This window comes from Charadrius vociferus, unplaced genomic scaffold (assembly GCF_000708025.1).
Source record: "Charadrius vociferus isolate BGI_N301 unplaced genomic scaffold, ASM70802v2 scaffold964, whole genome shotgun sequence".
In the NCBI taxonomy this organism is placed as follows: Eukaryota; Metazoa; Chordata; class Aves; order Charadriiformes; family Charadriidae; genus Charadrius; species Charadrius vociferus.
The window spans coordinates 536265-548298 of NW_009647945.1; the positions used below are offsets into that span (position 1 = coordinate 536265).

At 51.9% G+C, this 12034-nt stretch overlaps 1 protein-coding gene across 1 annotated transcript in view; it reads left to right on the forward strand.

The window, feature by feature from the left end:
- The window catches only part of HYDIN (HYDIN, axonemal central pair apparatus protein), a 161992-nt gene that overhangs the window by 70651 nt on the left and 79307 nt on the right, over nucleotides 1–12034 (forward strand). Inside the window, exon 18 of the mRNA XM_009883265.1 lies at nucleotides 2372–2524. Within this exon, the coding sequence (XP_009881567.1) occupies nucleotides 2372–2524 (153 nt within the window). The remainder of the gene's footprint in view (nucleotides 1–2371; nucleotides 2525–12034) is intronic.

Below are 12034 nucleotides of genomic sequence, written 5' to 3' on the forward strand. Positions count from 1 at the left end.
CTGGTCATCCTGTTGGCCACCAGGACTCCCAGGTCCCTTTCCACAGAGCTGCTCTCCAGCAGGTCAGCCCCCAACCTGTACTGGTGCATGGGGTTATTCTTCCCCAGATGCAGTACCCCACACTTGTTACCCTTGGGCTAACAATTTAGAGTTTCAAAGTTTACCTTGATCTCTTTTATTTGGAGACGAATATGACAATTTTTTGCCCCAAGGGCAAACATTTCAGCTGGAGGATCCTAGCTGTCCCTCAAGAAACGTCTAGCATGAGATTGCACGGCTGTGTGCACCCATTAAGTTGATCTTTAACGTGCAGCATTTATGCTCAGCTGCTGCGAGTGCCCGGCAAGTGCTGGGTGCATCAACAGCACAGAGGTGAGTTTTTGGCTGTCAGGCTAGATTCTTCACATTTTCTATAGGTCTGCCCTATAGTTTGAGTGTGGTATCAGTAGTTCACTCGTAGCTGACACATCCGAGGCTTTCTGGGCTGGCAGAACAGCTAACCATCTTATTATACATCCTGCACCGGTGGCACATCCCCCCCGTATGGATGATAGGGTGCAAATCTGCCCTCAGGGCAATGGCTGCGATATATTCCACTACAGCAAAACACAAGCTTGCTCTTAATGTCTTAAATTACACTGGTGAATTACGGAGGTTGAAATACTGCACAGATCTTTCATCCAGGTTGTGTAGGGTCCCTCCCTGGGGCTGTTGCCTGGTATTTCCTTGCCAGTGACTGCGTACCAGCTTCAATTTGGTGTATGTAATCTGCGCTAAGGAGCTGGTAAAACCCAACCCTGGGGTTACCGGTGGCAGAGCAGCCTTGTGTGCCGCGGCCGGGGGATTTGGCAGCTGGCCGCTGTCAAAATAAGCGGCCTCTCAAACGGCGCGGGTCTGCCAGGGACAGATGCTCTTCACTCCTAAAAGATCGAGTGTGACATTGCGTACCCATCGACAAACCAGCGGTGCTGCTGGTGGGGTGTGGGTACGTGCAGCGATCTCCTGGATTTGCCATCTCCTTTTACTGCCTTTCCCTGTGTCTCACGTTGCCTCTAACGCTGCTGAATGAGGTTTCTCTTGGCCCTTTAAGAAGACTGTAGATAAAGGGGTTGGTTGTTTTTATAAGCCTTTTCCTTCGTGAGGATAAATCACGTTAGTACACACTCTGATGGAAGCCAGCTAGCCTGAGCATCCTCCAGGTGTTGTTCTGCTCATCTCCAAAGGGTTCTGCCCTGCTTTTGCTGCTTCCGCGCAGCTCTTCCCTCCGGCCTCTTCTTCCCGGCAGCTTTGGGCAGCATCACGGGTCTCCATACCTCCCTTCCCTTGGAGGGATAAAACGTCCGTCAGCATGCATGGCTTCAGCTCCTTATTTTTGAGGTTCCAGCCTTGGTGTGTGATTTTTGGCTCTTAACTTGCGCGCAGTAGCGTCCTGTCAAGGGATGAGTATTTGTGGATGCTGCTCCTTCTGGCTGAGTTGGACTCGCGATTCTGACAGCTGTCAATGCCATTTCCTTGAGTCAGACATCATTAAAGGTTTAACATCACGGAGCCTGGTTTCTTTTGTGGTTAAATCATGCTCCGTGCCCTCCAGTGAATCATACAGCGTCTTGTCAGCGTTGGGAGTTTTATGCGTTCAGATTCTGTTTAAGAGTTGGGGTGTTTAGAAGTAGTGAAATCCAGCCAGACCGGAGAAATTCTCCTTGTTTTTAATGATGTGAGAAGATGGTTTAGCAAAGAGATCTCCATTCCTCCCCCAACAGTGCTGCAAGAACAAAACTTTGTGGTCTCAGACTGTCAAAAGAGGGGGGAAAAAAATACTGCTTGAATGATGTAATTAATAATTAATGTCTGTTATTCATATAATAGAAGGAATACACCTAAGCACAAATTGGAGGCAGCTAACTTGCATGAGCTCTACTCTGAGGAGCTTTGCTTCTGACTTGTGCTGGTTTTCACGGGTGTAGCTTTGGGAATTGTAAAGAAGTTACTCTCCAAGTGTGGCTGTGCAGCAGCAGAAGTCAGGGAAGGCGGTTTGGGGCAAGACTGAGCAGTAAAAGGGGTGGGAGCGGGCATGAGGTAGAGGAAGGAGAGCTAACGGTGTGCAGGAGGTGTGAAAAAGCAAGCGTGGGAAACTGGGTTTCTTCATCCCCAATAACGGGAGCTTGTGGCTTTCAGATGGCATCACTCGAGATCTCACACTTGCTCCAGGCCTTCTGTTTCAACCCTACAACACCAAAAACGTCCAACAGCTGTAACTACCCCTCAGTTTAGGAGTACCCTTAGCGCTGTCTAACCTTTTTAAACTTTCCCTGTCTTTTTTTTCTTTTTTCTTTTTTTTTTTTTGATCTTTCCTACCTGCTTCCTGGAGCAGAAAATCCATTTAGTGAGCAGCGGAGAAGGACCAGTTGTCTACGTGCACCCAAGTAAGATAAATTTTGGCAGTATCCAAGTTCTACAAGATGCTTCCCGAACTCTCCACCTCTCCAATCAGACTGGCATCCCTGCATCCTTCTGGGCAGAGATGGTAAGTATCCATGGGGCTATTTTCTGACAAAAATGACCAGTCCATAGCAACTTGTGACTCAGTTTTTATACGCGATGTTTCCAGATCGCTGTCTGAGATATTCCATCACAATGCAGCAAGAGGAGCCTGGCTCCGAGTGCAGCTTTAGCTGGGGCACCCCTCAGTAAAACAGAGAGTTTGCACAGATGGTTGAGCAGAAATTAGCCTGGATCGCTTTTACAACTTCTCCCTTTATTTTGCGGAAGGTTTTTAGCTCTGAGCCACGCTTTTGGAGCTCTAGGAGATCAAGAGAACCCTGTGGCCTTTTGCTCCTGAAATGGCAGGGGTTTCCCTAGGTTGTCCCTGGTACATCTGCATCTGCTGTGCCTCTGCCTCCTGCTAACGACAGAGAGGTCTGTCCTCAAACTGCTCCCAGTGAGGCGCGTTTCGCCCCTACTGGGGTCAAACCAGCCGGGTGGGTGTGCAAAAATGTACTTGGAAGGGCCGTAAGACTGCCTCGCGGAGTCTGCGGGCTCTGGAGCATTGCAGAGCATCTCTAGGGACTGGCTGCGGAAAAAGGCTGTTTCATTCAAGGAGGCCACGTAGCGCGACCGGAGGAGCCGGGATCGCTCCCTTGGCAGGGGAGTGGGGATGGTGCAGCCGGGAAGGGCTTCGGTGCTGAGGCTGGGTGGGATGCGCTCCCCACCGGAGCAGGAATTTGGGATGGGGGCAGGAAAACAGGGTTTGGAAGGAGGTGTGTGCTTCTCTGTGCTAGGTGAGTTGAACATCTGGGGCTGCTTAACGCAGGCTGAATTTCTCTCCTTGCTGAATTTCCCTTCTTGCTCCTTTTCCGGCTGTTTCACTCCCGTTTCTGTGCCCGGGAGGACAAATGTAACCTCAGAGCGGTGGGTTCCCAGAGCAGCTTTCTTTGGCTCCGCAGTGAAAATCTGCATCTCTGCAGCGAGCAAGCCACCTTGGAGAGATGGTACTGGTGTACAATGATGGGTTTTGCCTGGTTGTACCCAAGACGGACCCGCAGAGCTCTGCCTGGGCACTCCTGTCCTGGTGTAAAGCCTTCCCTCCCTTCCCTGAGCAGCCCGTGGCGTACCTGGCGGGGGCTTATAGGGGTAGATCTGCCTCTGCCTGTGCTTCAGTGCCCTAAATTATGGGATTGGGGGATAAATCCTACCCTGCTTCGCTGCAATCTCTGCAATTATTGTGGCTAATCAATGAACAGAACGATAATACAAGGTGGTTTCTTTCCCTGTGGTGAAGATGGGCTCTGGTGCTCCATAGTTGGTCCCCCTCTCTGCTGCCTGCCCAGGGGTGAGCGACCCTGTGGTGAGCATCTCAGCTTCTCAGGACGGCTGCTGCTATCATGGAGTTGTTCAAGAGAACCTGCTCGATCAGCCGTTTCACCGAGGGCTCTTCAGGCTCTTGAACGCGGTGATGCTGAGCCCGGCTGATGGGAGCAGCACTGCGGCAGGCGAGATGCTCCCCAGCCGCTCCTCCCCGCAGCAGCTGCCTACTTTGGTGCCGTTTTGCTGCCTCCGATGAAGTTTTGTTCTTTGCAGCTGCCTGGCAGTGTATTGATGGGAAGAAGAGAGGACTGAATAATTTTTGGAACTAAAATTGGAGCTGCGGTTGGGTGTCAGAGTGACCCGTGCATGTCCATCAGAGAGCAGAAGTGGCTCCGGCTGTCCTGTAGCCACGCTCAGGGGTGACTTGGGCATCCTCCGTTCACTTGTGCTCCTGAACCCAAGTCTTGTGTTCTCTAAAGGTGCCAAAGGTGCTGCTTTGATTTCCCGCTTGGAGATGTGCTGCAGGACAGCGAGCCGCGATTTCCCTGTCTCCCGTTGCATGGCTGATCTCCAAACCACGGCTGTTTGCAGTTAGGCTCATAGATCACGCTCCCCGCTTGAAAGAAAGAGGTATTGATTGAGATTTTCACAGCTGCGTTGGATCAGCAGTGTTACAGTACGCTGACTGGCAGCTCAACAAACTGGATGAGATTAAGTTAAGGGGCAGCGACAGTGCAAGTAGAAGTCCGGTGTCTTGTTGGAAGTAGCAGAGGAAAATGCTGTAATGCAGATGGCCACGCTGCCACCTTGGTGGGGTCCTTAACCAACACGTGCAAATCGCTGTTCCTGTCAAGTCAAGCTTGCTTCTTGCTTTATGGGAGAAAAGAGCAATTGTCTGAGGAAGCAGAGATGCTTTTTTTGTGGATATTCTCGCTTTGGGATCGTGATTTAAGGAATTACCTGGAGCAGCCCTCGTGCCCAGGCTTCCCCGTGCCCCTCTCCTCTTCCCTCCGCTGGCTGAGTTGAGCCTAGGCTATTCTGTGAGTTGCCGGGAGCAGCGCTGGGCATCTCTGCTGCCGGAAGGAATTAAATAAAAAAAAACACAAAACCAAAACCCTCCAGAGCTGTGCACTGAGATGGGGCTTTCTGGGTTTGAAGAGGAGTGTAGGGACTTCATAGTCCTGTGTTGGCTTATCCCCGCTTGCCAGGGTATCTGCAGGTCATAGAATCGTAGAATCAGAATCGTCATAGCTGGAAGAGACCTTTAAGGTCATCGAGTCCAACTGTTATCTAACTCTACCGGGCCCACTGCTAACCCATGTCCCTCAGCACCATATCTAGACAGCTTTTAAACACATCCAAGGATGGTGATTCAACCACTTCCCTGGGCAGCCTCTTCCAGTCTTTGATAACCCTTCCAGTGCAGAATTTTTCCCTAATGTCTAACCTAAACCTCCCCTGGTGCAATGTGACACCATTTTGTCTTGTCCCATCGCCTGTTCCTTGGGAGCAGAGCCCGACCCCCCCTCGCTGCACCCTCCTGTCAGGGAGCTGTAGGGAGCGAGGAGGTCTCCCCTCAGCCTCCTCTTCTCCAGGCTGAACACCCCCAGGTCCCTCAGCCTCTCCTTATCAGAAGTGTGCTCCAGACCCCTCACAGCTCCGTTGCCCTTCTCTGGACATGCTCCAGCACCTCAATGTCTTTCTTCTCGTGAGGGGCCCCAAACGGAACACAGCACTCGAGGTGGGGTCTCACCAGTGCCGAGGACAGGGAGACAGAATCACTGCCCCAGTCCTGCTGGCCACACTGTTCCTGATACAGGCTAGGATGACATTGGCCTTCTTGGCCACCTGGCTGGCTGTCCGCCAACAGCTCCAGGTCCTCCTCCACCAGGCAGCTTTCCAGACACTCTTCCCCAAGCCTGTAGAGTCCATGTGGTTGGTGTGACCCAAGTGCAGGACCCAGCACTTGGCCTGGTTGAACCTCACACCGTTGGCCTCGGCCCATGGATCCAGCATCTCTGACCCTTGGGACCAGCATGTCATCCGGTGCTCGTCCACTGAATCCCGGGTCTGCCTGCTGTACTTTTCCATGTCAGGTTGCTTTCCCAGCTGCCAGGCAGCCTGGTCTGTTAGAGCATCCTCTGGATCCAGCAAGGGGAGGGTTCGCCTTTTTCATGGGTAGAAAAAACTGGAGGAATAGGTCAGCACAAAGGAGCTGCTGCAGCTTAGCTGAGGGCTGATGCGACCTGCGGAAAAAGGTGGCTGTTTCTCCTCCTTGCTGCTGCCTCTCATCTTCTTTCCTGTTTCCCTGAGCATCTGATTTGGTTTTTTTTTTGCCGTATTGACAAGTGCAAAAGAGTTGTTATTGATTAATGGAAGCGTTTGCTCTCCCTGCAGAAAGGCAAAGAGGAAAAAACGTCTTTCTTTGATCATTTCCTGCTTGTTCTTTGTCACTGTGTCTTCTCGGGGATCCTTTATTTGGCTACGAAGAATGACATTTCAGCGTCACAGAAGGCAGCTGCGTATCACACCTGTGTGATCAGGGAAAGAAAAGACGGGCCTGGGGTGTAATTTTGGTTAATCAGTGGCAGCTTTCTTCTGCCTGCGTAACCACCACGCTGGGTCTGTTACGTGCTACCGCAGGGAGGCAAACGGTGGTTTCCCAGTGCCTTGTAACGAGGGAGGAGAGAGAAAACCTTTCTTGGGACTTCCCCTTCTCGTGACAATCCTAATTTGGGGTCCTATCTCCTTTGACCTGATCCTTGACCTCCCTAACCCACAGCCCTGTGCTCCCCACGGAGCTCGCCACCGCCTGGATTCCAGTGGTGGTCCTACAGCCAGATGTGTTGTCATCTTCAGGAGAGTGCCCGGCGAGCACATCCCCTTCCACCTTTCCAGGGATGAGCTGCCATCAGATTTTCTGGAGATGACACTGCAGAAGAGACCAAGTTCTGTTTATTTTAACAAAGAAACAAAAAGCTGTAACTGTTTATCTTCTCACTGGGATTCACAGGAGGAAAGTCAACCGATTTTTCAGGCAACGTAGAAAGGCTCTTGGTCAAACTCGGTGTGAGTAAAGAGGGAACACGCAGTTCCCATTCCCACACTCGCTTGGCTCCTCATTAGTGCAGGATTTGTTTCATTTCCTAATTCATTGCTTATTATCTCAAGCTCTCGCCAACATTCCCTTTATTAAAGAAACGGCCATATGGGGAGACAGCAAAACACGGAGATAAACTTAAAAACGGCGCCGATAAAGGGACGCTGCTTTAGCGAGTTCGTTTCTTGTTCTGGCTGACGGGTGAATTTGTTGTTATCTGGGCGAATTGTGCCGGCTGCCGGGAGGGAAGGCTTTGAAGAACGCGTGGGCATTGTTCGTACCTCTCCGACTGCTCTCACTGAAGTCGGAGCAAACTTGAATTGGCAAGAGGGTGGCTTTTAAATCTACTGTAAATTACATTTTTTTTCCTTTTTTTTTTTTTTTCCTCCCCCCAAGCATCTGAATAATTGGCCAGCCTGTCAGTGTTTGCTCGTAGCGAGACACAGGCAGGCAGCGCCGTGCCCTTCAAACGATATCTGCAATGCTATTTAGAAATGAGAGCTTAAATTAACTTTCCAGGGTATGGGCAGCACTGACCCTCAATCTGTGGCCTCTTCCAAGGTGAGCAGAGCTTTTGAAGACAAGACGCATAGGCTTAACTCTTTCCAGAGTTGTCCCACCAGCGCCTCGTGGTGCTGCAGAAGCTGACCTTTAGATGTAAACCATTGGCTTGGCCTTGAAAGGTTGGGTTTTGCTAATGCAGCGGTACCAATTTGCTGATTTCCACTCAGTTTTTGGTCTTGCCAGAGCTGGACCAGGCCTGGAAACTCACGGCATCCATCATGAACAGGGGTCATGGCCAGGAACTTTGTGTCGGTGACCAGTTGTACCGAAACCTGAGGAAGGCAGAAGGCTGTGTCCCTCCCAGGGTTGCTGCTCGAGGGCATGTGGCTCTTAAAAAAGGGAGCAGAGGTTTGAAGGAGACATTGGAAAGGGTGCCTGAAACCTGGCCACAGGGACGAGAGGGTTTTATTGTGTCAGGTATCTTGTATGAGTTCACGCTCTTTCAAAATTGCTGTGTTTCAGTAATAGAATCATGGAATCCCAGACTGGTGGGGGTGGGAAGGGCCCTCTGGAGCTCCCCCATCCCACCCCCCGCCAGAGCAGGGGCACCTCCAGCAGTGGCACAGGACAGCGTCCAGAACTGCCCATGGTCACGTTTGTGCCCGTTCCCTCTTGTCCTGTCACTGGGCACCACTGGAAACAGACTGTTCCCATCCCCCGGGCACCCTCCCTTGAAGGATTGATCAGCGTTGATGAGATCCCCCTCAGTCTTCTCTTCTCCAGACTGAACAGCCCCACGTCCCTCAGCCTTTCCTCAGCAGAGAGATGCTCCAGTCCCCTCAGCATCTCCGTAGCCCTTTGCTGGACCCTCTCCAGCAGATCCCTGTCTTTCTTGAACTGAGGAGCCCAGAACTGGACGCAGTGCTCCAGATGTGGCCTCCCCAGGGCAGAGCAGAGGGGGAGGATGATGATCCCCCCTCAGTCTTCCCTCCTCCAGACTGAACAGCCCCACGTCCCTCAGCCTTTCCTCAGCAGAGTGATACTCCAGTCCCCTCATCGTCTCTGTAGCCCTAATACATTGTTATTCTGCTTGTCCAGGGAAACTAAACTTGTCGTATTGTGCTGCGCCCGTTGGCCAACTGAATTAAAGAAGGGTAGAAGGCTTCGAGGCAATTATGCTCCTGCAAGGAAGAGTGACTCAGCCGAGTGCTTTTCCCAAAGGAAAAGCAGGAGGAGTTTAGTTATGAAATGTTGTGCTTGGCACCAGCCGGGCGAGCCGTGCCTGTGTCCTGGCTGGCCAACCCCGACACGCAGAGCGGTGGCACCGCTGTCCCCAGCCCAGCGGGGAGGGCAGATGGGGTCTGGAGGGGTGAGCTATGGACAGGGGGACACAAATGGAGATGAGCTTCGTTAGCTCACTCTGCTGTCTGCCATGGGTTGACCCAAGTGTGACAAATTAGGCTGTGTTGTCAGCGGCAGTGAGTGCCACGCTTTAATTTTTACATTTTTAACGGGCTTTAGAGCCTCTGCCATTTGGTTTCATAAAGCGATGGGTCTGCCCGGCACGGCGTGAACGCTCTCGCTGCCAGAGCCTGGTGAATCCTGAGTTCTGCTTTCTCTTTCACTCCTGTAAGGCCAGAATGACCAGATCACTTTAATTAACTACCTTTAGGCAGCTTTAAGAGTGCGGTGGCCCCTCGGTCACCCCTTAGGACAGCCAGCCACCCATCTCGCAGATGCATGCCCGTGGCCATTATAACCACGGTTAATTTTGGCAGCTCTTATTCACAATGGAAGGCTTTCCTGGGAGAAGCTAATGATCTCAATGTTGAACTTCTTGATGTAAGTGGTTGATCCCAACCCCTGCCTGGCGCTCAGGGACTCTGCCGTCCAATAGTGCAAGCTCCTACAGGGACAAAAATAGCCACCGTCTGTGTCTGTCCGGCGCATCCAGCTATTGCATCATTTCCCAGAGCATTCAGGGATAAGCAAGCAGCAGGGACGTTCTCAGAAGTTAGATCTTAGTCTCGGAAGGGATGGAGGTTTTTTAGGATGGCTCTAAGAGACTTCTTGTCTGTGGGACACAGCCTGGATGGGTGTAGGCAGAAGCTGACCAAGAAACCCGGGTGAATCTGGCCCGGCAGAGCCTTTGCATCCTGGCAGGTCTCCTGCTCAGTGATGCACCATGCTGCCCCTTGGACCCGCACCAAAGGCCATAACGGAAGGAATGAGGCCACGATGCAAACCGTGCTCCTCCGGGGTGGGCTGTCGGCCTGGTGGGGCACGGTGGGTCTATGCTGGGTCACCCTGGGAAATTCAAAGTCTGGCTCCGTCGAGACAGCCTATCATTATTCCTCAGTAATAGTTTCTTGGGTACAATTTACCGCCCGGCTCGTTGCCGAGCTTTGATAAATGAGCTTTGTCAGATAGCAGACTTGCAGATTCACCTCTGGAGCAAAGCTATCAGGTCTCCTTTTCAAGCGAGCTACCCTGTGTCAGCACGAATCAGAGGAAAAGCTGTACATTAACGTCAACGCAAACCTAACACCCACCGGCTTGGCATGAAGGGGTTGGCTGGGGAGCCCGTGGCTGACGGCGGCGCAGTTGGGTGCCTCTGAGGCATCAGCTCCGCACAGGGTGCGGGGACGACAGGAGAGTGTTGGTGGGATCCTATGTGGTGAGTGAGGTCCATCTCCTCTCGTCTACCTGCCCGGGGTTGTGTGCTTCGCTGGCGTTTGAGATGAAAAGGAATTTGGTGCTGATTTTTTTCCAATGGCGTTTCAATGACTGTAATCTCTCAGGGTAAGCTGGTGGAGCTCTGCTGTCGGGTTTTGCTCCACAGAATCACAGAATGGTTAGGGTTGGAAGGGACCTCTGGAGATCATCTAGTCCAACCCCCCTTCGTTTGCCATCTTCCAGTCTAGGTAGACACCCTGAGGTTCAGCCTGGATTTCAATCACTCCTTCTCCGCAGCTGAGGAGTGTCAGGGATGCAGAAAACGAAAGGCTAATGAGCCAGACCTCAAAGGGAATATTAGAATATTCCCTAACAGAGTATGAGGTCCCAAACTAGAAGAGTGGAGAGTAGGGTGCGGGTAATAATGAAGATAGATGATGTAGGAGTGAACAAAGCCTAACCTTCTCCCTGTGGAGACGAAGGAGTGTTTAGCCTGTGCCAATTGCCTTCTTCCATCCCATCCTCATCTTGCTTTTTTTTAAGACTTTCACTCACAGCCCTAGAGGAAAAATTAAATGTAGCCGAGTTGATTAATTTCGTCAGTGCCTGGAATGATTTTGATGCCTTTGGCATGCTCGACGCAGACCTGACCTGCTCTCCACGTGGGGTGCAGTCAGCCCGAGGAGTTACTGTCGCTGGGGCACCTACGTGTGCTGCTGGGACCATGAATGTGCAGCAAGTTGTTGCTTCCCCGGCCTCCAGCTGGTCTTATCCTCATCGTCAGCAGAGGTTGTTTTGGAGAGGGTTATTTAAAACGCTTTCTGTGACTTTGAAGCGCCGCTTGGTTTTCTAATGCTCCACCACCCTTGGGCTGGCTGGTGTCCTGTTGGAGCTCAGTGCCGCCAGCCTGATGGATGGAAAATCGAGCTAACTTCACCTAGATCAAGCGCTTGCTTGGATCGCGTCAGGCCTCCAAGCACATCGTTGATCTTTATTAAGAAAAAAAAAAAAAAACCTCTTCTCTTACAACACTGCAGTGTTCTGGGTGAGTAGTGTCTGTCCCAAACACAGCACTGAACTCTGGTGCACGTACCACCACCACCGTGATGGATGCTTGGAAGCCATACGTCTCCATCCCAGTGCGTTTCACGCCGGGCAGGGAGCATTGAGTGCATTTCTCTGCTGCAGGCTTGCTCCCCGTGACTGTGGTTTTACACAGGCTGGGGATCCAGTGCTCTTATTGCCCCATCCGTAGCGGAAGGTCCATGAGCAATCGGAGAAGGATAGTGCTTGGGAAGCCTGGGCCATGCCCACAGGGCATGTCTTGCAGTTTGCTTTCTGCTTATTTCTTTACTGCCCTGCTGGAAACACTTACAGCTGAATTTTTCAAAGCCAAGGACAGTGGGGCACCTCACTGCAGCTTAACGATCATAGGATCACAGAATGGTGCAGGTTGGAAGAGACCTAGAAGATCATCTGGTTCCAACCCATAGGCAGGGCCACCTCCCACCAGCCCAGGTTGCTCCAAGCCCTGTCCAACCTGGCCTTGAACACCTCCAGGGATGGGGCAGCCACAGCTTCTCGGGGCAATCTGCCTCAGGGGCTCACCACCCTCACAGCAAAGAATTTCTTCCTCAGATCTCGTATCAATCTGCCCTTTTCCAGTTTGACCAGTGGGAACAGAGGGCTTCAGTCCTTTGGGGGCTGTTGAGAAGCACTGCCTAACTCGTGGGAAAGAAGATTTTGGTGCTGGGGTTTTGTTTAACGGGTTTTGCAGAATTACTCTTCAGGCTCTGGGCAGTATCCCCTTGGCCGTGCGGCTGCTGCGGTGGGGTTTGAGCAGTCCTGGCTTCCTCTGACCTTGAGCCATTATGCGAACCTGGCCACTGTGGTGGGGAAGGCAGGAGAAATAAAGTAGCTTCTCTTGGTGCGCTCTCCAAAGGAAAGAGT